This window comes from Oenanthe melanoleuca, chromosome 26, assembly GCF_029582105.1.
Source record: "Oenanthe melanoleuca isolate GR-GAL-2019-014 chromosome 26, OMel1.0, whole genome shotgun sequence".
Taxonomy (NCBI): Eukaryota; Metazoa; Chordata; class Aves; order Passeriformes; family Muscicapidae; genus Oenanthe; species Oenanthe melanoleuca.
The window spans coordinates 1580539-1607388 of record NC_079359.1 but is presented as its reverse complement, the minus strand read 5'-3'; the positions used below and the strand labels follow the sequence as shown (position 1 = coordinate 1607388).

General features: G+C 53.6%; 1 protein-coding gene across 4 annotated transcripts in view; it reads left to right on the top strand.

The window, feature by feature from the left end:
* The window catches only part of PLXNA2 (plexin A2), a 160012-nt gene that overhangs the window by 97093 nt on the left and 36069 nt on the right, over positions 1-26850 (top strand). For all 4 annotated transcript variants that reach the window (XR_008842366.1, XR_008842365.1, XM_056511326.1 and 1 more), the window contains exons 9-15: positions 1326-1440; positions 10163-10363; positions 12800-12896; positions 13838-14019; positions 20295-20446; positions 23550-23667; positions 24097-24233. Coding sequence is in view for 2 of the 4 variants with exons in the window: in XM_056511326.1 (XP_056367301.1) it covers positions 1326-1440; positions 10163-10363; positions 12800-12896; positions 13838-14019; positions 20295-20446; positions 23550-23667; positions 24097-24233 (1002 nt within the window). In the remaining 2 variants the exon portion in view is untranslated. The remainder of the gene's footprint in view (positions 1-1325; positions 1441-10162; positions 10364-12799; positions 12897-13837; positions 14020-20294; positions 20447-23549; positions 23668-24096; positions 24234-26850) is intronic.

The window sequence follows — 26850 nt, the reverse complement described above, 5'->3', positions numbered from 1 at the left end:
GAGCCAAGGTGTGAGTCTGGGAGCTCTGGATCCTGCTGGGATCCCTTGTGCCAGGCCTGGGGAGAGCTGGAAACAGCAGCAGGAAACCACAGAAACCACAGAACAGGGAGAGGAGCCAAACCCAACCAAACCAAACCACACCACTGGCCTGGTGGGCAGGGAGATCCTCCTCCCTCAGAGGGGAAACTGGGAGCTCCAGCAGCCCCTGCTGGGAATGCTGGGGGCCAGCCCAGGTGAGGTGAGGTGCTGCAGACCCCAGCAGGGACAGAAATGGGTCAGACATTAATGAGTAATTAAACAAGCACTCGGTGCTCTCCCCAGATTTGCCTGTGCACAATCAGAATAAGCTCCCCTGGCTATGAAGGTGGCCAGGAGGGCATCAGGAGAGCAGAGCTGGGCTCTCAGAGCTCGTGCTGGTGGCAGCAGCTCACGAGAGCTCTGCCCTGGTGCCTGTGCCCAGCTGGCACAGACACAGCCCCTGCTGCAGAGCTCTGCTCCTCTTGCACAGCCCCGTGCCCGAGGCCACGCTGCCACTCCCCTGGTGACATCTGTCTGCTGCCCTGGCCTGGCTCCAGCACATCCCCTCTCCAGGCAGTGCCACAGTGCCCGTGCCACGAGCTGTGCCATGGGACTGGATCCATGGGCACAGCTGGTCCCTGTGCCACCAGGAGCTGCCACGTGGCAGCAGGGGTGGCCTCGGAGAGGGAGGAGGTGGCAACTGCCAGGACCAGCAGCTGTCACAGCTCCTGCATCTCTGCAGCAGCAGCAAGTGGGGAACAAAACCCACCCAGCCCCTCTGCTGGCAGCTGGGTCCCCTGGGGCTGAAAAGGGTCTGTGTTCTTTCAAAAACATTTCATAAACAGATTTGGTTTTTTTTCCCCCAACATGAATCAAAAGCACTTGCTGCACCCTCTGCACTCCAAGGCCAGAAGTGTTGCTGTTGATTGAAGCATTCCTGACTTGTAGAACAAATGATGCCATTTTTGCCGGGCTTGCCTTCTTTTCTAGAAACCAAACCCCAAGCCTGGTGCCTGTGCAATGCCCTGCTCTATTTTACACCAATCCTGCTCTATTTTACACCAATCCAACAAGGTGCCATAAATCCCAGCTTGCATTTTACTGTGGAATAAATTGTGAGCTGCCCCCAGTCTGTCTTTTGGGCGTGTGTGCTTTCCCAAACCTGCTCCTTGTTTTTTGCTATACCAAAACCACCCCCCCTTAAAGAAATTATTTTCCCAGGAAGCCTGGACTTCTGGCAAGGCCTGGAGGTGTCTGCAGCCCTGCCAAGGTGCTGAGCCCTGTGCTAACCCCTCCTTTCCCCCCAGGTGCCTGTCCTGTGTGAACAGCGCCTTCCGCTGCCACTGGTGCAAGTACCGGAACCTGTGCACCCACGACCCCACCACCTGCTCCTTCCAGGAGGGGAGGATCAACGTCTCCGAGGTACCACCCTGCCCTCCTGCCCTTTGTCCTGTGCTCTGCCATGCCACAAGCAGCACAGCCCGTGTTTAGTGAGCCCTGCTGGCGCCCTGGGGTCTCTCTGGTGTCAGAAAGTGTCCCTCAAGCAGGGAGGGGTTGGTGTCACTAAAGTGACCTGAGCACCAGAGCTGATCCCTCCCCTGCTGTGTGGGAATGCCCAGGTTCATTAATTACAATAATTACTGCACTGCTTTCCCCCAGAGACTCCTCAAACCCAGAACCTTTCAGCATCTCTGCTCTGCAGCCCCAGCAGAGGGGTTTGCTTTGTGTGGCTGGGGTTGGTGCAGGGAATTACCAAAGTGCACAGCCCAGGTTTTGGAAAAGGGAGTTGGTTCGGGTTCCAGAGCCATCTCTCTTAGCACTTCATAAAAGGTGTGGGGCTCCCTTCCAAAAATGCTTTTAACACTTGGAAAGGCACAGCCCGTGAATGGCTCTGCCAGCTCTCCTGTGAGTCCCAGGGCAGAGGGATCCATGGAGGAAAGGGGTTTGTTAGCACAAATTCCTGACTGAACATTGCCAGGAACTCTTGGTCTGGGGTTTCTGCACTCCTTGTCCTGCCTGATGCCCCTGCCTGCTTCATCTCCATGAGCTCCTGATGCTGGTCTTTGCCCTCCCTGCTCCTACAAATAGCTTTGTAGCACCTGAAATGAGTGCAGCTGCCAGAGCTGAAAGGGGAAAATGGTTTAAAAGATGCTCTGGAAATCCTGAGAGTCCTGGGAAGTGGGAAAGGCAGCAGTGAGGACATCTACAAATATGAGAAAAGGAAGGGAGAGGAAGGTGTGCCAGTATCCAGACAAATCCTTGTCAGTGAGTGATGGAGATTGAGAAAACCAGAAGAGATCAGTCAGTGGTGTGAACACTGAGTTGTCAGAAGGAGTGACTGAATGTTTAGCCAGGGTGTTGTTAAACTGGGAGTAAACTCTGCTCCTGTGTCTCCTGTCTAGAATGCTGCCAGGAGATTCAGAGGTAAAGGGGAGAGTAATTCATGAGCTGCATAAGGACCTGGTGGGAATCTGCAAATCCAAGGATGGGCAGCGTGCCAGGGTGGGAACGGGTGCCCAAGGAGAAGCACCCACCCCAGGAACAAACCAAAGCTTTTTCCACCCAGCTCAAAGCCAAGAAACTTCCTTTCACCTTATCCAGAGAAAGCAAAACCCTTTGCTTCTCCTCCCCTGGAGTGATGGGGTGGTTTCTCCTGCACACTCAAAGCATCCCTGTCCTCCCCGGCTGCACAGCTGGAGCTCTCCCTTCTCTGGGTCCCCAACCCCGCGGTCTCAGGATGTCTGATGAGTCTCTGCTGAAGTAGGACAATCCCATTATCTCTGTTTTCCTCCTGGGAGCACCCAGGACTCTCCTGAGATCACAGAGGGAGAGAGTGGAGGAGTTGGTGTCTCTGGAAGTTCCTGCTGGGATCACAGGGCTGTGAGCTCCAGAGAACTTCCTCTGTCGTCTTCATCTTAGATTGTTTCTTAGCAGGGGATGTTTGGGATATCTCACACCTTCCTGGTGATTAGTTTTGATAAGAGCTGATGATAATGATACAAGTGCTCTGCTGTCCATCATTTCTTCCCCAGACCTCTGAGCACAGGCAAATAAACGTGTGTGCTTGTTTAAGAGCAATGAATTTCCTCTTCACACCCAGCATGGTGATAATGCCTTTGCCATGGGCTCTTCACCAGCACAGAAATAAGTAAATGCCTCATGAAGAGTTCCCTCTGCTGCACCAATTCAGATCACAATGTTCTCATTGTGTCACGGCCTGATGTATTAGGAAATTGTTTGTGCTTGCCCTGCTCCCTCCCCAGCAGAGCCAGTGGTGTTTGGAGCCGTGATCTCCTGTCTGTGCCCTACTTTCAGTCCCCTGTGCCTCCCCTTATGTAAGGTTTGCACACGTGTTCACACGGGCCTGCACATTTGCTCGCATCTTTATATTTAATTCAAGGGAAAATATCTTGAATATTCCCTTTTACTGCTGGCCCATCAGCCCTGGCGTCCCGGTGGGATTGGATGTGTAACGAGCTCCCTTTGATGCTCCCTGGAGTGTCTGTCTGGAGGAGGAGCAGCAGCTCAGAGCCACTTCACAGGAGATGGGGACAGAAATTCCTTCTCCATGAGCTGTGCTCTTGCTCCTTGCAGGCTTCTGCCCCTCCTGACCGAGCCAACTCTGCCTTTTTGCCCTGCCTTCCATAAAATACAGCCCAGGGAGCTTTTCTCATCCCTCACCTGCCCTGCCAGCAGGAGCTGTGTGCTCAGATCCAAGGCAGAGCTCAGGGGCAGGTGTGGGGGTGCAAGGGAGCCCCAAAGGTGGGTGGGTGCTTTGGGAAAAGTGAAAATGTGGAACACGTGGTTTGGGGGCACTGGTAAAGAATGCAGAACTTTTCACAACCCTTACAGCAGAGGGACAGAGCTGGATTCTCCTGATACCCTCCCTCTCATGGGAATTTCTGAGCTCCTCTGAGGTCTCAATTTCCAATTCTTTAGGAGTTTATAATTAGAGAAGCAATTATATCCCCACCCTTTTCCTGGTCAGTGTTCACTGGCAGCAGAAGGTACCTGCTCACACCTTGCTCCCACTAAACCAGGATTTCTCCAGATCCACAGGAGCACTGATTGTTCCTGTCCCACTTTACAGCACTCCAGACCAAGGCAATGATTCCATTTTAATGTGTCTGATGTGGTTTGGTCTGTGTGTGTGGGAGGGTTTATGATGTCTCTCTCTAAATGTCTGAAACTTCCAGAGGAGGAGGAATGTGGATACACAAACATCCTTACACCCCATCCCAGAGGAGAGCTAGAAGCAAATAAATCCTCTTAGCTCCCCAGAATGTGGGAGCCCATCCCTCTTTGATGTCCAGTGTGTGCTGATAATGCCATTTCCACAGGAGGGACTCTGATCTGGGCACTGAGAGTTTCACAGTCGGGGTTTTCAGTGTCTCCTGCGAATTCCCGCTGATTTTATGGCGACGCCCTTGCCCCTGGCCGTGCCCTTGGGTGCTGAGTGCTGCTTGATGTGCCTGGAGGGAAACACAACAAAATCAGCCCATCCTCGAGCCTGTGCTGCCAATCCCCAGGGCAGCAGAGCCGAGATGTGCCCGAGGTGACTCAGAGCCACGTCTCAGGCCACCAAAGCCAGCCAATGACTCTGCAGGGTCACACTGACTCGGGGGAGATGGCTTTGCCTGAAATAGGAGCAAGAAGCCAAATTTCAGCAAAATCCCCTCAGCTCTGAGCTGTGGCAATGCTGTTTCCATCCCTGGTGTGGGTGTTTGGTGTTGGGAGGAAGGAGCCAGGTGGGGCAGAGCTGCAGGGAGATGCTCCTGCCTCTAACCTGCCCTCACCTCTGGCACACGAAGGGTTGTTTACAGCAGGGAGAGGCTCCTCCATGGCTGTAAACATCCCAAATTAATGGAGAGGACCCAGGTTACAGCACGTGCCCAGCTCAGGGTAATGGTGTGGGGAAGGAATTCACCAGGCTCGCCTCCAGCTGCCTTTCTTTCAAGCCTGGTTTCTAAGGAACGGGGTCTGCTCTCCTTTCCAGGGGCACAAATGAAGGATAATGTGTTTCCCTGAGTGACAGGGACTGTAATTTATATCATTGGGAACACAACTGTGAGCCAGGGGTTTACATTCACGTGCCAGATCGGGTTATGTTTATAACTTTAAAATAATGCGTGGCGAGTTAACGTTTGTGGAGAGTTTGCAGGGGTTTTTTGAAGATGAAAAGTACAAAACCAGTCTATTTTCTGCCATTTGGGCTAAATCCTGTAGTCAGAAGAATTGCCTGCCATTTCTAGGCAATTTTTTTTTTTTTTTTTTTTTTCCCAAATAAGAGCAAGGAGGTTTGACCTACTAAAACTGCTCGGTTAAACACAAATAATAACCATGGGTGCTCTGTTCTGCTCCAGAGACAGCTGCAGAACGTGGGTCTTTAAGGTATTTATAGACCTCAGAGTCTTTGAGGCTAAAAAGTGTTGGAGAAGCATAAAATGTCTTTGTAAATTGTGTGTGCTGATACTTCACAGGCAGAATATTCCCCGAGAGTCTGTGCCACTCAGGCATCGGAGCCTTGTCTTCCTCCAGCAGATCTGATCCGTGTTTATTCTGGCACAGGCAAGTCAAGGAGGATAATGAGAGGATTCTGTGTGTTTGTTTAGCGAGAGGAGGCAATAATGGCCTTTCTAACTCGCTGCAGGATTTACCTCTCATGAATTAAAAAACAAAGTAAACTGATTATGGAACAAGTTGTGTATTCCACCGCCTCGATTCCGAGTTTTCTGGGTGTTTTTCTCGCTCTTCCTGGAGAGGAATTGCAGGATGGGGCACCCAGGCTGCGCTGCCAACCCCTTCCCTGGGAAATTCCTCGAGGGAATCAGCATCCACTGCTCAGGCTGCTGATAAACCCCTCACAAAATAATTTATGTGAACGCTGGTTTTTGCACCAGGGAGCAGCTGGGAGAGGTGGTGGAGGGACAAACCTCCCTGCCAGGCTGTTCTGCTGCTGCAGCACCCACGGCAGAGCCAAAACCCCTGACAGGGGCTGTGGGGAGGGCTGTGTGTGCAGGGATGTGGGGATGCAGGGATTTGGGGTGCAGGCATGTGGGGATGCAGGGATTTGGGTGAAGGGATGTGGGGATACAGGGATTTGAGTGCAGGGACATGGGTTTGGGGGCATTTGGGTGCAGGGATGTGGGGATGAAGTCACTTGGGTGCAGGCACATGGGTTTTCAGGGATTTGGGGAACAGGGATGTGGCTCTGTAGATTTGAGGTGCAGGGATGTGGCTGTGCAGGGATTTGGGGTGCAGGGATGTGTATGTGCAGGGATTTGGGGTGCAGGGATGTGGCTCTGCAGGGATTTGGGGGCAGGGATGTGGCTCTGTAGATTTGGGGTGCAGGGATGTAGCTGTGCAGAGATTCAGGATGAAGGGATGTGGCTGTGCAGGGATTTAGGATGCAGGGATGTGGCTGTGCAGGGATTTGGGGAGCAGGGATGTATCTCTGCAGGGATTTGGGGTGCAGGGATGTGGCTCTGTAGATTTGAGGTGCAGGGATGTGGCTGTGCAGGGATTTGGGGTGCAGGGATGTGGCTGTGCAGGGATTTGGGGAACAGGGATGTATCTCTGCAGGGATTTGGGGTGCAGGGATGTGGCTGTGCAGGGATTTGGGTGCAGGGATGTGGCTCTGTAGATTTGAGGTGCAGGGATGTGGCTGTGCAGGGATTTAGGATGAAGGGATCTGGCTGTGCAGGGATTTAGGATGCAGGGATGTGGCTGTGCAGGGATTTGGGGTGCAGGGATGTGGCTGTGCAGGGATTTGGGTGCAGGGATGTGGGGATACAGGGATTTGAGAGCAGGGATGTGGCTGTGCAGGGATTTGGGGAGCAGGGATGTATCTCTGCAGGGATTTGGGGTGCAGGGATGTGGCTCTGTAGGGATTTGAGGTGCAGGGATGTGGCTGTGCAGGGATTTGGGGAGCAGGGATGTGGCTGTGCAGGGATTTGGGGAGCAGGGATGTATCTCTGCAGGGGTTTGGGGAACAGGGATGTGGCTCTGTAGATTTGAGGTGCAGGGATGTGGCTGTGCAGGGGTTTGGGTGCAGGGATGTGGCTGTGCAGGTATTTGGGGTGCAGGGATGTGGCTGTGCAGGGATGTGTCTCTGCAGGGATTTGAGGTGCAGGGATGTGGCTGTGCAGGGGTTTGGGTGCAGGGATGTGGCTGTGCAGGTATTTGGGGTGCAGGGATGTGGCTGTGCAGGTATTTGGGGTGCACATCACTGTGGCAGCAATTTAAAAAAATAAATTGGAGAAAGAAAAGCCCTGAAAGCTGAGCCCTGAGGCTGGGAATGGCTCACGGGGCGTGCAGGGTCCAAGCTGACCCAAACCCTCCCCAGTCCTGCAGCTCCACTCGCTCAGCTGAGAAATTCAGCAGTGACTGCCCACAGCAATGTGGCTCCCCACGAGCTCACCCTGGCTTTTCCAGAGTCTGGCATCTTCCTGCAGATCTGTCCATCCCAAAATGTGGATCCCTGTTAGTGTGATCACAGCACAGAGCTGCTCGGGCTGTGCCTTCCCCACATTCCCAGTGTGACATTTCCCTCCCAGTAGGACCAAAGGAATGGAAAAAAAAATTTAAAAAAAAAAAAAAATCTATTTTGCCCCACTCGTCTCTAATGATGGCAGAACAATTTTTGCTGCCAGCATTCTCAGCACCAGAGAGCAGATCTGGGGATGGGAGCCCTCCTTTAGCAGTCACCTCACGGATGGAGCTGGCCAGCAAGGATAATGGCCCATAACATATTCATTATTTTCAGGACTGTGCACTGGAGTTCTCCCACTGGTGATGCAAGTGGAGATTTTTTTTGTTTTCAGCCATAATGGGGTAAAGGATTCTGCGGCTCCAGGTTGATTTTCCTTCCAGTCCACGGGGCTGGGCTCCTCTCTGGAGTGCAGCCACTTGTCTCTGTTGGTCCTCGATGTGACTGAGGTGAAATGCAAAACCTGAACTGCAGGCAGGTGTTGAGTGCAAGGTGGCACAGGCTGTGGTGCTTCAGGAGAGGAAGGAACGTGCAGAGTCAGCTTGGAAAATGCAGTGAGTGCAGGGAGTTTGCTGGTGGTGAGCTGGGGTCAGATCTGTGGTCCCAGGGCCAGTGGGAAGCAGGGGATGCCATTCCCTTCCAGCCTGTGAACCCACCCCCCTGCAGGAGAGGGCTTCCCTTCCCTCCCCAGCACAGCTGATGGAGTTTGAAATCACTCTTGGCTGTTAATCCGTGAAAGTCCCTGTTAGAAATAAAATAAAATATATATAGGGAAAAGTGCCACTGGAAAGGTTTATGAGGCTGCAGTTTAAGTTAGTGGCTCCTCCAGAGCAGGGGACCATCTGTTTCTCATTTACAGCTCGCTTGAGCCAGTGGTGAAACAACTTCCCATGGTCCTGGCTGGAGCTGGAGGGGGAGCCTGGCTTGGGGAGGGGGGATTTCCCCTGGCCACGCTGTCCTGGGCAGGATCCTGGGCAGGATGGCTGTCCTGGCACTGCCACCAGCATGATTTCCTTTCATCCCCAGGCTGGGGGCAAAGGGCTCGAGATGCCAGCGTGGGATTTGACAGAGGGAACGGACACGTGTTTGTTCTAAACTCCTGCTTTAGCCTGGGATTAATCATTCAGTGTCAGGTGCTTACAGGTACTTAGGTACCTTGTTCCATTAGATCAAAGCAAATTAGAGCTGAGCAGAATGTAAATACAGCTGGTGGTCAGAGCCTTTGTCTCAGCGTGTTGCAGTTCCCGGTGTAGAAATTGAAGAAAAATTGAATTTCCCCGTGTGTTGTGCAGAGATAATGTTTGGGATGTTGAGATCTCAGGGGAGGGATGTCACACAGTTACCAGGAGCTGATAAGTCATTTGTTGTGGTCCATCTCAGGCTTTATTTAGACATTTGGTTTGTGCTTGAGCAAACTGGAGATCTGTTCTGCTGTGTGATGGCGTTTCACAGAATCACAGATGGTTTGGGTTGGAAGGGATCTTAAAAATCATCTCATTCCACCCCCTGCCATGGGCAAGGGACACCTTCCACCATCCCAGATTGCTCCAAGCCCCATCCAAGCTGGTCTTGGACACTTGCAGGGATGAATTTTAAGGTTCCTTCCCACCCAAACCATTCTGTGATTTGGAGATAGAAAACACCACGCCAGCCCCAGCCCAGGAGCTGGGTGGGAGATTCAGGAAGGCAGAAGTGGTGGAGCATGGAGAGGAGTGAGAGCACATCAAGCAGAACTTAATGTCACCTCAGAAATTAATGGCACCTTGTGCTAATTTTTCTGAGATAAAGCAGAGCAGAACAGTGCCTGGTGGTGAGAGGGAAGCACACCCTGGGCTGATCCATCTCTGCTGCACCAGGGGTCTGAGGGGTGAAATGGGATTAGGAGGAGCCCCCGTGGCTGGGAGCAGGGGCTCAGCAGGGCTGGGGCAGCTGATAAGGGCTGAGCTCCTCAGGAGGGACAGCAGCAGCTGCTGGCTCTGCAGATAAAACCCGTGGGGAGCTCAGAGAGGGAGGACACCTTGGATTTATCCCCAAAGAGGATGTCCCTCCTTGAGCAGTGAGGAAATCAGGGGGGTTCTGTGTCCCTGCACTTCACCTGCAGCTGGGCTGGAGAGTGGCAGCTCCTGGGCAGCTCCTGGGCCCTGGGGATGTGCTGGAACATCAGCCCAGACCTGGCCACACCTGCAGCTCCACTGCTGTATTTTTGGGCTCCCTAAAAATGAAGAGAATAAAAAGCAGTTTTATTTATTGAAGGGACTTCAGGTGCATTTCAGGCAGACAAAGCCCCCCAGGGGCTACACCCAAAATGGACAATGGGTTCACAAGTTTTCACACTTTTATAAGTTTGGTCCATTTGCATATTGGGGGTTAATCTTGCAATTACAGCTGCAGGTAATGAAGTAATTTCCCCCAAGTTTGCTCTCCCCCAAACTCACTTTAGTTTGAATTTCTCAGGGCCTGAGGCAGTGAGGTCTCCTTGAGTCCCAGCCTGGAGAGGAATTGTTTTGTCTGAGCAAAATGGGAATGCAGCAGCTCCCACTGGATATGGAATTTAGAGTTTTGCACTAAAGAACTGCAGGATTACAAATATATGAACAATATAAAAGCTGAAATCCTAATGCATCATCACCTGCCACCTTCTCTCCTCGCTCCCAGGACTGCCCCCAGCTGCTCCCCACGGAGGAGATCCTGATCCCGGTGGGAGAGGTGAAGCCCATCACGCTGAAGGCCAGGAACCTGCCCCAGCCCCAGTCGGGCCAGAGGGGCTACGAGTGCGTGCTCAGCATCCAGGGCATCATCCACAGGGTGCCCGCCCTGCGCTTCAACAGCTCCAGCGTGCAGTGCCAGAACAGCTCGGTGAGAGCAGCTCCGAACAGCCCCGGGGAGGGGAAACTAATCCTAAATTCCCGGTGGGACAGTGTGAGAGCAGCTCCGAACAGCCCCGGGGAGGGGAAACTAATCCTAAATTCCCGGTGGGACAGTGTGAGAGCAGCTCCGAACAGCCCCGGGCAAAAAAAACTAACTCTGAGCCCAGGAGGGACAGTGTGAGAGCAGCTCCGAACAGCCCCGGGGAGGGGGAAACTAATCCTAAATTCCCGGTGGGACAGCTCCAAACAGCCCCGGGCAGGGGGAAAACTAACCCTGAATCCCGGGTGGGACAGTGTGAGAGCAGCTCCAAACAGCCCCAGGCAAAAAAAACTAACTCTGAGCCCAGGAGGGACAGTGTGAGAGCAGCTCCAAACAGCCCCGGGGAGGGGGAAAACTAACCCTGAATCCCGGGTGGGACAGTGTGAGAGCAGCTCCGAACAGCCCCGGGCAAAAAAACTAACCCTGAGCCCAGGTGGGACAGTGCCCCAGAGGGGAGGAGATGCCTTAACTGGAGGGCTCTGGAGGCTGGTGGGGGTCAGCCAGGGGAAGGGGAGGAGGAGGAGGAGGGAATTCAGGAGTGTTAAGGCAGGCTAATTCACACCGGGGAGATAAGGAGAATCACAGACCCCTTATCGGGGAGCTGTCAAATCCCAGGTCACGGTGCTGGATGAATAGAGCAGCGCTGGAGAGCAGGGAGGGAGGGGGAAAGGGAAACTGCCAGGGAAGAGAGAGAGGATGGGAGAGAGGAATCACCGGCAGGGAGAGAGGAATCACCCCAAGAGATAGAGGAATCACCCCAAGGGACAGGGGATCACCCCAAAGAAGATGGGAATTACCCCAAAGGACAGAGGAATCACCCCAAGGGATAGGGGAGTGACCCCAAAGAAGAGGGGAATCACCCCAAGGCAGAGGAGAATCACCCCAAGGGTGAGGGAAATCACCCCAAGAGATAGGGGAATCACCCCAAGGGACAGGGAATCACCCCAAGGGATAGGGGAATCACCCCAAGGGACAGGGAATCACCCCAAAGGAGCAGGGGATCACCCCAAGGGAGAGGGAATCACCCCAAGGGATGGAGGAATCACCCCAAGGGATGGAGGAATCACCCCAAGGGATGGAGGAATCACCAGTGATGCTCCCAAGGAGCAGGGCAGGATAATTCCCCTTCCACAGAACAGGGCTCAGCCTCACCATGGACCCCAGGGCACCCCAAAGTCACCCTGGTGGGTCCCTTGGGATGCCAAAACACAAATGGCAAACACAGGCACCCCCAGCCTGATCCACAGCCCAGATTTGGGTTTTCTGTGTCCCTCCACATCTGGGGATGAGCAGGGACAAGCGTGGCCCTTGCTCTGCTCACCATGTGCTCAGAAAGGGCCCTGGGCAAGCAGGGCACAGTCAGTTTGTTTTAGGCAGCACAACAGGGTCCTCTTGAATATTCAGTGCAGATGGTCTTAAATTGTTAATGAAGTTTTGAATTTTTAAAAGTTTTACTGGGTATTTATACATCGCTGGCCATCCTTGGGCCTTGCAGCTTGGTGGATAATAAATGTATTAATAGTACATGGTACTTCTCCTATCCAGAGTGATTTATAAGCTTTAGAGAAGCATTTTATTGCTGATAGGAAGTGGAAGGAGGAGGATGTGAGGGGCTATTCTGGACTCACAGCTTCTTGCTCCACACCAGTTTAGTAAAACCCAGGCAGGGTGAGCCAGAACAGTCAAAATTGAGTTAAACCTGCCCAGCTCCTGCCAGGGACAGGCAGAGCAGTCTGCCCTGCTCTAATCACCATTCCCTCATCCCAGAGAGGGTGGCAATGCTCACTCACCCTTTTAAGTCTTTTTAGCAGCTCTAGGTTGACCTAAAGAGATCACCAGAGTGAGGCCTGGTCAGTGCTGGGTGTGACAATTGAATTTCAGCATTCCTGGGAATTCAGCTGGGGCATCCAGCCTCACTCAGCCCAGGGTGTCCATGAGAAAAGGAGTGACTCAAGGCAGGGCTGAAGCAGTGCTGGGGCTCTGCACCAGCTGTTGCTGCTCAGCTCTTCCCTGTGCAGTGGGATTTTGGAGCTCCCAGTCACACTGGGATGCACAAACTGGGCAGAAGCAGCCTGGAGGCAGCAGTCCCAGTCTGGTTAACTGGAGGGGCTGTGTTGGTGAGGCAGAGACTGAGTAATGAGAGCAACCACTGTGAGTGGAATAATTAATCTGTTACCTCTCACAAGGACTAGATCTGATTTAATTATCTCTTCCTGGTGAGGGGAAGGGACTCAAAGCAGAACCCTGGAGACTGAGTGTAAAAATGTGTCTCAGGCACCAGCAGATGTTTCTAAGCAGAGAATAAAACTGGTTTCTCTCAAAAAAACCCTCTTTGTGTGTGAGTGTTGTCTCCCCAAGCATTTCACTGTGCATCTCACCCTGCAGTACCTCTATGATGGGATGGACATCAGCAACCTGGCAGTGGACTTCGCTGTGGTTTGGAATGGGAACTTTGTCATTGACAACCCGGAGAATCTGAAAGGTAAAACCTGCTTGGGCTGGCTTCAGGTCATGGTGGGGGGCTGGAGAGGGGCTGTTGGGGCAGAGATGTGACCCCTGAGGATCACCCTGAGCAGGAGAGCAGCTCCCTGCAGCGCTGGTTTTGGAATCCACCTGTGCAGGGGCACCTGCAGCTCGGGGAGCCAAAGCTGAGTTTGTGCTGTGGGGGACAAGTCCAGGAGCAGCTGTACCCCAAAGGAATCCTTCAATCCCAGTTGTACCCCAAGGGAATCCCCAAATCCCAGCTGTACCCCAAGGGAATCCCCCAATCCCAGCTGTACCCCGAGGGAATCCCCCAATCCCAACAGCACCTTGAGGGAATCCCCCAATCCCAGCTGTGTCTCAAGGGATTATTTCAATCCCAGCTGTATCTTGAAGGAATCCCCCAATTCCAGCTACATCTCGAGATAATCCCACAAGGGAATTCCCCCAATCCCAGCTGTACCCCAAGGGAATCCCCCAATCCCAACTGTACCCCAAGGAATCCCCCAGTCCCACAGCACCCAGAGGGTCCCAAATTCCCGCAGCACCCCGAGGGATCCCTAATCCCAGCTATACCCAAAGGAACCCCCAGCCCCACAACACCAAATCCCCACAGCACCCCAAGGGATCCCCAACCCCCAGCACCCAGAGGGTCCCAAATCCCCACAGCACCCAGAGGGGATCCCCCAATCCCAGCTATACCCAAGGGATCCCCAGCCCCGAAGCACCCCGAGGGAATCCCCCAATCCCAGCTATACCCAAGGGATCCCCACTTCCCACAGCACCCCTAGGGGATCCCCCAGCCCTGCAGCACCCAGAGGGGATCCCCCAATCCCAGCTATTCCCAAGGGGATCCCCAATCCCCGCAGCACCCCGAGGCTCCCAGCCCCGCAGCACCCCGAGGGGATCCCCCAGCCCCACTTTACCCCTCGCTCCCCGCAGTGCACCTGTACAAGTGCGCGGCGCAGCGCGAGAGCTGCGGGCTGTGCCTCAAGGCCGAGCCCAAGTTCGAGTGCGGCTGGTGCAGCGGCGAGGCCAAGTGCACCCTGCGGCCCCACTGCGGCTCCCCCTGGCTCCACTGGTCCAGCCACAACGTCAAGTGCTCCAACCCGCGCATCACCGAGGTGAGCACCCTGCCCTCCCTCCCTCGCCGCTCTGGGCTGGCTGAAAACCTGCCCAGCCCGGGAGAAAACGCCCCAAAACTTTCTGGGGAATCAGACTGTAGGAGCTGGTGGTGGGCAATGGTCAGGACAAGCTCAGGTGCTCTCTATATTCTGTCTTGAAGTTTGGAGTTTATTACATCGGGTGCAAAGGGCTGAGTTGGGAATGCCAGACACAGCCCAAACAGGCCCAGAGGAGTGAGAGAACAAAGGGGGTAAAGCAAGGGTGAGGGGTGCAGGGACAGGAGCAAGGGAGCCAGAGGGTGTCCGAGGGTGTGAGAGCAAGAGAGCGTGGTCTCCTTTTACAGTCTTAAATCTCCTTCTGTGTTGGATATTCTAATTTCCACTAACCAATCTAGTACAAGGTACAAATTCTCTAACATTTACATACAACCTACAGGAATGGCTACATTACCATGTTTTACTACTTTTTTATCTCTAAACCTTATCTTGGACCCTTCCTGTCATGCCAGGAGAGGGTCTCTGCTGCTCTTTGGTATTTGCAGCAACTGGTGTTATCTTAACAAAGGGAGAAGACCTTCAAACATCCACATTGCTGCTCTCCAGCCACTCAGTCCAACACTGCTTTCATTTCAGTCTCACCTACAGTTTCTATATTCTTAGCATCTTTTGCTAGGCAATCATGTCTACAGGGCATTCCTATTTCTTCCTCCCCTACACCCCACTGGCACCTGGGCAGGTGTGCAGTGCTGGCCCACGGGCAGCTGCCACTCGCCACCCGACCCACGGAATGCTAATTAAACCAGGGAGCTAATTAGTCTGGAGCTGGTGCTTCTGATATTTCTGTTCAGCCCACTGAGGGATGCAAAATGTGTCCCAGGAGCATTTTCACCGGTGAAGCTGCACTCGCTCTGTTAGCGCTGCTGTGAGGAGTGACACTCCCATCAGGTGGGAGTGGAGGAAGGTTTGGGTTTCTCAGTTAATTAAATCCCCCAAAATAAGCCTGCCTTGCCCTGGGTGTGTATCCACACTGCAAAAGGTGTCACGCAGCAGGATCAGAGTTGTCTGTCACAGCAATGCTGGTGGCAGGGCTGCTCAGCACCCAAAATGTGCCAGCTGAATCTGAACCCAAGTGAGTGTGCAAGTCTCCTCTTCAATTAAATTAGTTTTGACACTGGTTTAACTAAACTGGCTCAGATCCCGTGGGAGGGAGGCATCAACTCCTTCAGTGGAGGAGAGGAGGAAGCACAGAGTGCTGCTGGGTGGGGCTGACAGGAGAACGAGGAGGGTCCATCCGTCCTCAGGGACATTACCAGGTAATGCCAGGGACAGTTTGGTATTCCTGCCCTAGGCCTTCTGCCCAGCAGTGTTACACCTTTGCTGGGCAGGTGCTTCTCTTGTGCAGGTTTATCTCTTGCACAGGTTTATTTCTTGCACAGGTTTATCTCTTGTGCAGGTTTATTTCTTGTGCAGGTGTTTCTCTAGTGCAAGTGCTTGTCTTGTGCAGGTTTGTCTCTTGTGCAGGTTTGTCTCTTGTGCAGGTTTGTCTCTTGTGCAGGCGTTTCTCTTGTGCAGGTTTATCTCTTGCACAGGTTTGTCTCTTGTGCAGGTTTGTCTCTTATGCAGGTGTTTCCCTAGTGCAGGTGTTTCTCTTGTACAGGTGTTTCTCTTGTGCAGGTTTTCCTCTTGTGCAGGTTTTCCTCTGGTGCAGGTTTTTCTCTGGTGCAGGTGTTTCTCTAGTGCAGGTTTGTCTCTTGGCAGTGTTTTTTTTGTACTGGGCAGAGTGGAGCTGCTGGGAGGTGCTGGACTGGTTGTGCAGGAATAGGAAAGCATTAAAAAGGATTGGAAGCCTCTCCTTTCCCTGCTTGGTCAGTCTCTTTATTTTCCAAGTCCCAGCTGTCCTACCAAGAGATAAAATGATCCTTAAAAGCTTCCCTGGATATTCCTCTTGCCCTGCCACTGGGCAGAACCCAAAATTCTCTTGCCCAAGTGCTGTTCTGCTGCACAAGGTTATGCTACAAGAAGCAAAACAGCCTCTTGCTTCCCCACAAACCATGCAGAAAGTTGTCAAGTCAAAGAAATCTTGGAATTATTCCTCTGCCCCTCCTTGAGCTGGGCAGAGCACACTGAGCTCCAGCCACCGAGTGACTTGCATGTGAGCAGTGCCAGGCTGGCTCTGGCAGCTGCCTGCAGGCAGGGCACTGCCACCAAGTGTTTTATCACTGTCCAACTTGAAAGCAATACTTTTGGGCTCTGTCCAAGGAGAAAAGAGCAGAGCTCTGCTGTTGCAGATTTCTTGACTCCATCCCCAGGTCTTTCTCAGCCCTCACAGTGAGGCTGTGGAGGAGACCACGAGACCTTCCAGCTTTCGTTGCTGTTGGGTCCTTTCCCAACATCTGAGTTTCTCAGGGTTTTGGGCACCACTTTGCAATGCCCCGTGCTGCAGAGCTGTACAGCTGGGAGCTCACCCTGCCCTGCTGGGACTGACTGGCCCTGGCAGCTCCAGAGCTGGCACTGGTGACACGTCTCCCATCCCCTGGCACCAGCAGTGGCAGGATGGGGAGCAGGGTTTGCTCTCATGCTGGAGCTCACATTGCAGCCTGGATTACCCAGAGTAAAAGAGCCTTTAATAAGGGCTGGTTTCCTCTCCTCCTGCTTCATCTGGCCAGGTTCACTCTTTGTGACAAGGCTGAGGTCAAGGGCCTGGCTCCCAGGCGCCACTGCCTTCAGGAGATGCATAAAAAAAGAAGAGATTGTGTCTTAATAGTTCTAAAAGTAAATGAACAGCGGGGTATTTGCAGTCCTTTCACCGAGTGAGAGGCCCAGCCCTCCCCAGCAATGTCCTCTCAGCAGCTTAAAACTTCCACCCGGCCTGTGGCCTTAGCAATGAATAAATAAAAATCAGTTTCTGGCGAACAAGCGGCGCTCTGATCTCCTATTCATTTATTTGCAGGCCTCATTAATATAACATCAGTGCAACAAACAGCTGAAGGGGGGGGCAGTGTCAGGCTGGATAATGGAGTTGCTCTGCTGAGATAACAATTAGGTTCTGAATGTGCCATCAGCTGAGGCAGAGACAAGGAGGGATCATGCCGGGATGACAGTGCTCATGTGCTGCTTCCCCGCTGGGCTCATCAGCCGGGATCCAGAGCAAAAAAAGCACAAAGGGGATGGAGGTGGATGGGGCTTGGGCAGGGGGCAGGGGCTGTGCCGTTGGTTGGGTGCTCTCCCTGCACCCGAACAGATGCCAGGGTTGCTGTGCAGGGCTCATGACTTCTTCATCCAGCTCTGCAGGGAAAGCCCCAGCAGGTCCCAGGCAGCCCCAGCTCAGCTCTCTCTGGCTCCTCACTGACTTCTTCTGCAGGCAAAATGTGGCTTCATGTCAGAAACGCTGAAAGATTCGAGCAGCAAGAGGTGACACTGAGAACATTTATCCCTCGTTGTTGGAGCTGTGTCTTCTGCAGGATGGGAGGGGAAGGGTTCTGGAATTGGGCTCCTGGATCCCTGGGATCCTTGATTACAGCTTTGGGGTTCCCTTGGATTCCAACCTCAGGGATCCCTTGGATTCCAAACTCGGGGATCACTTGGATTCCAGCCTTTGTGGTCCCTTGCATTCCAGCCTTGGGATTCCTTTGGATTCCAGCCTTGGGGATCCCTTGGATTCCAAACTCAGGGATCCCTTGGAATCCAACCTTGGGGATCCCTTGGATTCCAACTTTGGGGTTCCCTTGGATTCCAGCCTTTGTGGTCCCTTGGATTCCAACCTTGGGGATCCTTTGAATTTCAGCCTTGGGATTCCTTTGGATTCCAGCCTTGGGCATCCCTTGGATTCCAGCCTTGGGGATCCCTTGGATTCCATCCTTGGGGTTCCCTTGGATTCCAGGCTCAGGGTTCCCTTGGTTTCAAGTAAGAAGCAGCAATAACAGAAGTGCTCTGGAGCTTCTGCATCCCCTCCCTGTCCAAGGGCAGGGTGTGAGGGTGACCGAGCTCCTGCCAGCCCCTCATCCCCGTACCCAGCCCATTTGATGAATAACACAGTGCTGCACACCTGACCAGTCCTGCCCAGCATCATTACAGGGGTTGGGATTTGCCTCCTGCAGTGGGGAGAGGTGACCTGCTCAGAATAATTCTGCCTCCCACGCCCCGCTCACATCTCAGTGACTTTCAAGCTGCTTCAGTTTAGCAAACAACCTGAAAAAACTTGAGCAGAGGTGCAGATTTCTAAACAGCAAATGTCCAATTCCTGGTAATGGCCTGGCTCTTTCTCAGCTGCCCTTTGCAGGTCCTTTTCATCCTCCACAGAGCTCTAAGCTGAAAGCCAGTCTAGTGAAGTGATTTTCTTGAAATTGGGGAATATTTCTTGCTAATCCTGTCTGTCTCCGATCAGAAATCTGGACTGGCAGCCCTGCAGCTCGCAGCACAGCCCAGCTGGGATTAAGGCAGAGCACAGGCTGGCTGTGCTGCAGGTGCCTCATCCTCACCCCTGTGAGAAGGGATGCTGCTCAGAGGGCCCCCAGCTCTGGGTGCACCGGGACCTTTAAGACTTATCTTCTTTCTGCGATTTTGACTGAATCTCTCCAGCTGTAATTAATTGAATGCATCTGTTCTAACCCTGGGGCTGCTTTATGGCACAGTTACTTCAAAACTGTTCAATTAGTGGCCACTAAAATCTAGGTCGAGTGGAGCTCCATATTGGGGATTTTCCAGGTCAGGACATTTTTAAAATACAGCATCAGCTCGTCTTTGTTCGAGGAGGCCGCTTGGCCCCGCTGCTTCTGCTCAGGTCAGGAAATGGCAAGCGGTGACTTCTTTTTTTTGAGCAGTGATGAGACAACGAGCCCGGCGGAGTAAGTGCTCCAGTAAATGCATTTTAACATCATCCAGAGCTGCAAAGGACACTTGTAACTGTCAGGCAAGTTCAGGTGATTCCCAAGCAGTGATGTAAACACCAGCAGGCCTCCAGGACTCGGGGTAACACAATCCAGTGGTTTTGTAGTGGGTTTATGGGCACGCTGAGCTTACAGAGCTAAATGGTACAAGACAGGCCATGGTGTGAGTTACAGGGAACAGCAGCACAACAGGCAGTGCGTGGTGAATAAATTAAAAACCTCCATCAGGCGGTGGAGGGAGAGAGAGGTGGGAATTAAAGGATGTGGAGGAAGGAGGGGGTGGCTTGGCAGCTCTGGGGGTGCATGGAGTTGGAATAACCCCAGCTCAAAAATGGGACAAAATGCCCAGGGAAGTGCTGGAGCTGGAACAGGCAGCCCAAGGAAGTGCTGGAGTCACCCTGGCTGTGCTCAAAAACCAAGTGGACGTGGCCACTGGCTTAGTGGGAGTGGTGGGATTCCATCTTGAAGCCTTGGATGTCTTTTTGGAGATGTTTTGGGGAACTGGAAACCACAGAAGGGATGGGGAGAGGGGTGTCCTGAGGGCTGCTGTGGGGCAGGTCACTGGGACGTGTGGTTTGTCCACCTTCCTCACTCCTGAGAAGGTGGAAAAAACCAACCATCCATCTGGGAACAGCAAGGAAAAGGTTCTGAAGAGCTCAAATTATTTTTTTTTTGCCAAAAACAAGGGGGGAACAAAGAAGCGTAAACAAGATTTATCCATTAAATTAATTAAATTGCATTATTATGGATTGTGTTTATTTATTAATAACAGCTGCAGCACGGGGAAGATTAGAAACTCACCCAAGAGCAACAACAGAGCGATGGCAGATTCAGGATAACTGTCTGAGAGTTCTGGGTCCAAATTTTGTGACCATGCATTATTGAAATTTATACTCCTAATTGAAGAGGAGATTGTCCTTAATGCAAGTCCTGGGAAGCAGGGATGATTATGGCTGAGGCAGGCTATAAACAGGCAGCTTGAAAGCACACACCTCACCCTTTAACATTTTTAAGTCATTTGAGGTGCCAAGTCACTAATAAAATGTGGCATTAACATTCAGAGAACAGCCAAGGCAGGAGGTAAAGTTCTCCCAAGCACCAGGCTGCTTCTAGAAGGTGACTTACCCTGTTCTGGATAAAGATGGGAGCCAGGTTTGTCCTGCAAGGATTTCTGGGCACTGCCCACTCTTCTTGGCCGGCTCAGGGACCTTGGAGTCCTCTCTTGGAGCAGGGCACAGATGGATTTCAGCATCCTTGGGCTCCTCCAGAGGAGCCACCAGGGGCTGGCCCTGACAGCAGGAGCAGGAGGATGCAGAAGGGTTTCCAGACAGGGCGGGGCTGGAGCTCGGGGTGTCTCCTCACCTTTCCCTGTGTTCTGCCTCCCTGCAGATCCTGACGGTGTCGGGGCCCCCGGAAGGAGGGACCAGGGTGACCATCCGAGGTGTGAACCTGGGCCTGGACTTCTCGGAGATCGCGCAGGGCGTGCAGGTGGCCGGGGTGCAGTGCACGCCCCTGCCCGAGCACTACGTCGTGGCCGAGCAGTGAGTGTCCCCTCAGCTGGGGCTGGCACCCCACTGAGCTCCTCCCTGACCTCCAGCCAACGCTCAGGAGGCCAAAATCTCACCCAGAGCCCGGGCACTGCGGGAAGGGCTGTGCAGTTGGGCATGGGAAGGGATTCCTGCTCATTCCCGCACGCTGGACTCTCTCTGCAGCGGTTCAGCAGCCCTTTAACTTTCATTAGATGTTCTGTTTCCTTCCACTGCCATTCCTGCTTGGCTAAGCACCTTTGCTGACGAGCACCTTGCTCTGCTGCCGCCGAGCCTCGCGCTCCCATCCCATTTGGAATTCCGCCGGCGCCGCCGGCTGCGCGCAGCCATTTGTCAGCAGAGCGAGGTGGTGACAGCCCTGCCGTGTGAGTGGGCCTCCACTGGAGTCAATTCATTTGTTTCACTAAGAAAAATGTCAGCCCAAAATTAGAAAATTGGCCTGCGAGAGGGGACGGGGGAACAAACCCCAGAGCGCGAGAGGCGCTCCTGTCCTGCCCCACGGGGCTGTGCTGGGCAGCCCAGGGGCTGGGAGGGTGTCTGGGGATGTTTGTGGGGTGGGACAGGAGAAACTGCCTCCCCTTGGGTGGTGTCATCTCCTGATGGGAGAGCAGGGTGTGTCCTGTGCAGTAGGACTGGGATTGTGGAGGTGGCCAAGATCCCATGGCTGGTCCCAGCAGCACAGGCCTGTTCCAGCTTTGGGAGCAGCTTTAGGAGCAGCTTTAGGAGCAGCTTTGGGAGCAGCTTTGGGAGCAGCTGAGAGGAGCTGTCCTCTGCTGGGAATTGCGTTTGCTGGCTCCCACTCAGACCCCAGCGCAGTGCAGGGACCTGTCACCAGCAGCACATGGAGGTGTTGGTTGGGTTTTGTCCATTCCTGGCGTTTCTTTCCCCATCAGGAAGGCAGGAGGGGCATTGCTGACCCCTCTGGAGCAGCGAGGGTCAGTGCAGAGCACCAGGGAATTTGGGATCATGGGATGAGGTGAACCTGGGGCTGCTGCAGGAATGGCTCCAAGCACGGCACCAATACCCCATCACTGCGAGCAGTTGGGGCTGTTCTGCTGAGCACTACTTTGTAATATTTCATTTTTCAAATAAAGGATGGAAGATTATGAAATTATCCCCCTTTGATGGTATGAAACCCTGATTTTATAATCATGACTCTAATTACGGCTCTTGAGCTTTCAAAGTTTGTTAACATCATTAAAACATTTACCCTGGGCAGATAACAGCAAGCGTTAGCATGAGAGCTGCCTTTTAAAGATGAATACAGATAAAAGGACCCTCTTAAGGGTTCTGTGGGCAGACTGAATTCCAAGACTGTAATGACTCTGCCATATGCTCCAGCCCCGCAATCTATCAGCCAGCAATTAGGTTAATGTTGGTGAAAGGGCCACTTAGCCCGGCAATCAGCACCCTACAGCTCTGCGAATGCATCACTTTGTAACGAGGTACCTGCTGGGGTTTGGCTCTGAGGCACCCAGGTGGACCCGGTGCTTGTGCCCTGTCCCACCCGTCCCTGCCCGGGCTGAGCTGCTTTGCTGGCACAGTTGAGATTTTGGTGTTTCCCTTCTCTTCTCCTGCCTGTGGGGTGCCAGGAATCATCTCCCAGGCTTTGTTTGCCATGGTCCCAGGCTCAGTGGCCTCCTGTCCCTGCTGCCAGTCCGCAGGAGGAGGAGGAGGGATGAGGAAGGGGTGAAGGAGCAGCAGGCAGAGAGGTGCAGGGGTGATGTCTGGTTGAAAGGCAGAGGAAGGCTCTGAGCTGAGACATTTCCATCCCTGCTGTCCCAGGGCAGCTCTCTCCAGCAGCCCCTTTTGATGTGCAGCAGTGAGGACGTGCCCGTTCCACTCCTCACCAGCATGTGTGCATTCCATCGGGCCTCCTGGCACCACCAGCTTCCTTTTTCCTTCAGTCTTCGTGTTTTCTTTTCTTTTATTTTTTTATTTGCAAAGATTTAATGCTGCTGAAGGCAGCTGGCACGCTGCTGCCTCCCCAGATTGGGGCCTTTTATGTTTTTGTGATAGGCAGAGAAGTGAGTGTTTCCTTCTCCTTCAGCCTCAGCAGGCAGGGGCTGCTCTGGCTCTGCTCTGGTCCCACTCCCAGGGTCAGATCCCCACAGGCATCTCCTCATGGGTGGAAATGCATCTCCTGCCTCAGGCAGGTTACTCCTACCTTCAGCTTTTCATCCCCGAGGCAAATTACCCATCCTCAGGTCTCCAATCCTGAGGCAAATCATTCCCACTCCCAGATTTCCAGTCTGGGGAAGGTTCCTCCCACCCTCAGCTCCCCAGTGCCTGCAGGGATGCTCGTGGATTTATCTTCCCAGCATTGCTGTGGGAGCAGGCAGCATCCAGGTCCATCTGGAGAGCCCTGCCAGCTGATGCCCCTCTGAAAACCTCCCCCAAACCTGCTGGCATGACTGGCATCCACTTGATCCCATCCCCAGCTGGTGTCACACATCCCCTGTGCCCTGGGATTTGGGGTTATCCATCCACAGTGATCAGGCATGGTTAACCCAGCAGCTCTCCCTGGCCCTGCAGCTTTGCCCTGGGATTTTGGGGTTATCCATCCATGTAGTTGTTTTTTGGGGGGCTGGATGCTCCACAGTGATCAGGCATGGTTAACCCAGCAGCTCTCCCTGGCCCTGCAGCTTTCCCAGCCTCAGGATGTGCCCATGGGGCTGAGCTTGGCCCTGTCCCCCAGCAGAAGCTGCTCTCCAGGGCTGTCTCTATCATCCCCCAGCAGGTTTCTCCAGTTTTGATTAACTGGGAGTCTGCAGTGTGAGCTGTTCCCTTAATGAACTCATCTGTTACTCTGAGGACTTTGCACTCACTTTGCTACTGGCTAATATATTGCCATTAGTGCTCTGCTTTGCTCTGGAGTTTACAGCTTGTAATAATTATGTCTAATTTTGATTTTTTTTTTCCTCTAAATTACTACACGGGGTAAAAATAGACTCAGTAATTAACTTCTTCCAAAGAGGCAGATATCAAAGTTAAAGAGGAGGGGGGGAGAGAAAGGAGAAATCAAGGCAGTGTGGAGCTGTGCAGGGCGCTGCTGGCACCTCCTGCCAGAGCTTCCCTGCGGCATTTGTGCTTCCAGGATCGTCTGTGAAATGGGGCAGGCGCTTCCAGGGATCAGCTCCGGCCCAGTGCTCCTGTGCATCGGAGAGTGCAAGCCCGAGTTCACAGCCAAGTCAGCACAGCAGTACATGTTCGTGGTGAGTGTCCTGCTGGGGACAGCACGTGTGTCCCCAGAGCCGAGCGTGCCACGTGGAAGGGGTTCAGCTCCAGCAGGCAATCCTGGAATTGATGGGGTTTTTTTGGGGGGGGGCTTTGCCCCTGGTGTTGCACAATTTTTGGTGGCTCACTCAACAAGCCCAGCTTGCAGGATGGAGGGCTCACCCTGTGGATAAACCACCATTTGGGTCCAGTTTTGCAGCTCCAGAACAGTGATGGTGCAATCTCGGATTGGTTTGGGTTGGGAGGGACCCTCAAAGACCCAGTGCCAAGGGCAGGGACACTTTCCACCATCCCAGGTTGCTCCAAGCCCAGTCCAAGCTGGCTTTGGGCACTCAGGGATGTCAATCTCTGCTGTCACAGCTCCCTGGTGCAGCAGGAGCACTGAGCTTGTCCTTTCCTTCCTGCAGACTCCAGCTGTGAGTTTCCTGAGCCCCAGCCGTGGCCCCGAGTCGGGAGGGACCATGGTGACCATCTCTGGCCACTACCTCGGGGCTGGCAGCCACGTGTCCGTGCTCCTGGGCAACCAGACCTGCGAGTTCCACGAGTAAGAGACCAGCACAGGTTCTGCAGCACGTCCTGCTCCCAGCCCAGCACGGATCTGCTGGAGCTGAACGTGCAAAAATCCATCTGGGAGCCCCTAAGGCTTCCATTCCCTCTTTTATTGCATGAAACCATCTTCTCTTTTATTGTGGTGGAGGCTTGCATGGCAAGGGAGGGATCCATCGGTGTCAGTGCTGTGCATTATTTCATTTTAATGCTGTTCCAGTGGTAACTGCTCTGAAAATCACAGTGAAACACCACTGTGATGGAAATATGCTTATATTGGTCATCAGTACCTGCCCTCAGCCTGGCTGCTCTGAGGCAAATGGAACATTTATAAGAAATATCTCCTTTCTCTTTTCACAGACCTGCACTGCTTTTATTGCAGCCACTGCTGCAGGTGCCTCGACCTCCTAAAAATGGTTTGGGATCCTCAGGGCAGAGCAAGGCCAGGGTCTGCTCACACCTCCTGCTGAGGAACTTGCACAGCCATTAAACTCTGCTGGGATTTCGATGGCAAATTTGCTTTTTCCCCAGCAGTGTAAACACAGAGTTGACATTTGCAGGGTTTAATGGGTTTTCCTGGGGCTTAGTTAAAAAAGAGACGTGTGGTTTACATCTGTGTGTATCAGTACACAGCCCTGCCCACCCTGTGGCAGCAGGCACAGCCTGGGTGGCAGCCTGGTACCCAGAGGGATTCTGCCTCCCAGATCCTACTCAGGAGGAACCGAGGAAGTTTCTGGGAAAGCAAAGATCCCTGGGGGTGAATTTCTCATCCAAAAGCCTGAGGGGTTCTGGGATGTGGGAGCTGTGAGTGTTCAGGTGTGGGAGCACTCTGGGTTATCAGCAGTGCTTGCTCTGGGTCCACCCTAGCATGGTGCTCAGGGCATTCCAGGACCTTCCAGTGCACCTCAGTCCTCCAGGTGTTAACCCAGTGTAACCAACCCATCAATATTTCCTCCCACACCCAAAACAAAGACGCCAAATTTTGTCCCTCAGATGGAGACAGGGACCAGCATTACCACCAGCAAAGTGCAGGATCAGCTCTGCAGTATCATCCCTTAAATACCTGATCCCAATCAGGCAACCTGCAGCTGCTGACCTGCAAAACCTGGGGGAGCTTTGGGTTCCCTGGGTGTTGTAATTACAGCAGGAGGCAGAAACTCCAGCAAGGAGGGAGCAGCAGCTGAGCAGCCCCATCCCTCACGTGGGGCCACGCTGTGCACTTGGTTTGCCTTGGACTGTTGCGAGGCAGTGAACTCCAATTGTACTCGAGGGTGTGGGGGAGCCTGATGAGATGAAGCAGCTCCTAATGAGATTCCCTCTAATTACAGCTTCCCCCATTCTCCCCTCGCTGATCGGAGGAGTGGGTAGATTCACCATGACGACATAATAATAGCACAGAAAGCTAATTAGCTGATCACAGGGAGCTGGGAGCTGCTCTGCCAGCAGCCCTGCGTCACTCCAGGCTCGTGCCAGAGCTGGGCAGGCACGGCAGGGGCCGGGCTGGGCAGCAGCAGGGCAGGGAACCCAGGAGCTGCACAGAATCACCCCGAGACTCAGCACACAGGCTGGAGAATCCACTCCTCACACAGGGCTAAATTAAACCAAGGTGGATGTGATGAGACCAGGTGAGGGTAGGAGAAGGAAAAGGAGCAGGGCAGGAAGGGGTGGATGTGTGGTTTCATCAAGTTCAATTGGTTGCAGGTGTTTCAGGAGGTCGGTTTTTGTCCCCTTGGTTGTGGGGGGTGGAAGTGCTGAGGTGTGAGCTGGGAACTTTGTGGTACCTGCTGTTCCTTGTCCTCCTAAATGTCCCTGCTCCTTGGAGAGGGCAGGGAGTGTGTGAGGACCCCGAGAAGGGAGCACACATTGTCCCCCTGCCCGGCACAGACTCGGAGCTTTGCTGCAGCAGAGCAGGGACATGGCTCCATCCAGGCACCTCCACAAGCCCCTGAGGATGGTGAGGATGCTGAAGGTTCCATTCAGGAGTGCCAGGTTTTGATTTAAGTACCAGACTGGCACTGAGGTGCTGCAGACCTGCCTGCCCTCTCCCAAAGCTAAAGGAGCCGCAGAAGGGACACTGATTCCCAGCCAGCCAGGGGCAGGTTTGGGCAGAAAGGACGAGCACAGGTGGCTGTGCAGGAACCCTGGCGTGCCAGGGGTGTCCCTCCAGCGCTTCCTGGAGGATCAGAGTCCAAGGAGCCGAGTGGTTCCTCCCAGCTCTGTTCGGGATGCTCAGATCTCATTCCCCTTCTCCATCCCTCCACCCACCGGCGCCTTTGTGCTCTCACAGCGCCGCTGCCTCGACCTTCTCCGGGGCTCTGGTGGCAGCAGATGGTCTGTTGTGTCCAGCCAGGCAGCGCCGAGCCGAGGTCACCCCGCCCCGACGGGGACACAAAGCCCAAGGCAGCGGTGCCGGCGCCGCCGCCCTTCCCGGGCAGGGCCATTGTGCCGCTCACAACAGCCTCGTGTGTGCACCGGGCTGGGGAGGGGAAGAATTTGGCTTTTCACTGAGCTCATGCATCCCATTGAAAAGGCAGAGCCATCTGTTTTCACACGCCCAGCAGAAGGCAGCGGGTTCAGGGGGATGCGGGAGCAGCTTGGCACAAAGAGGGATTTCA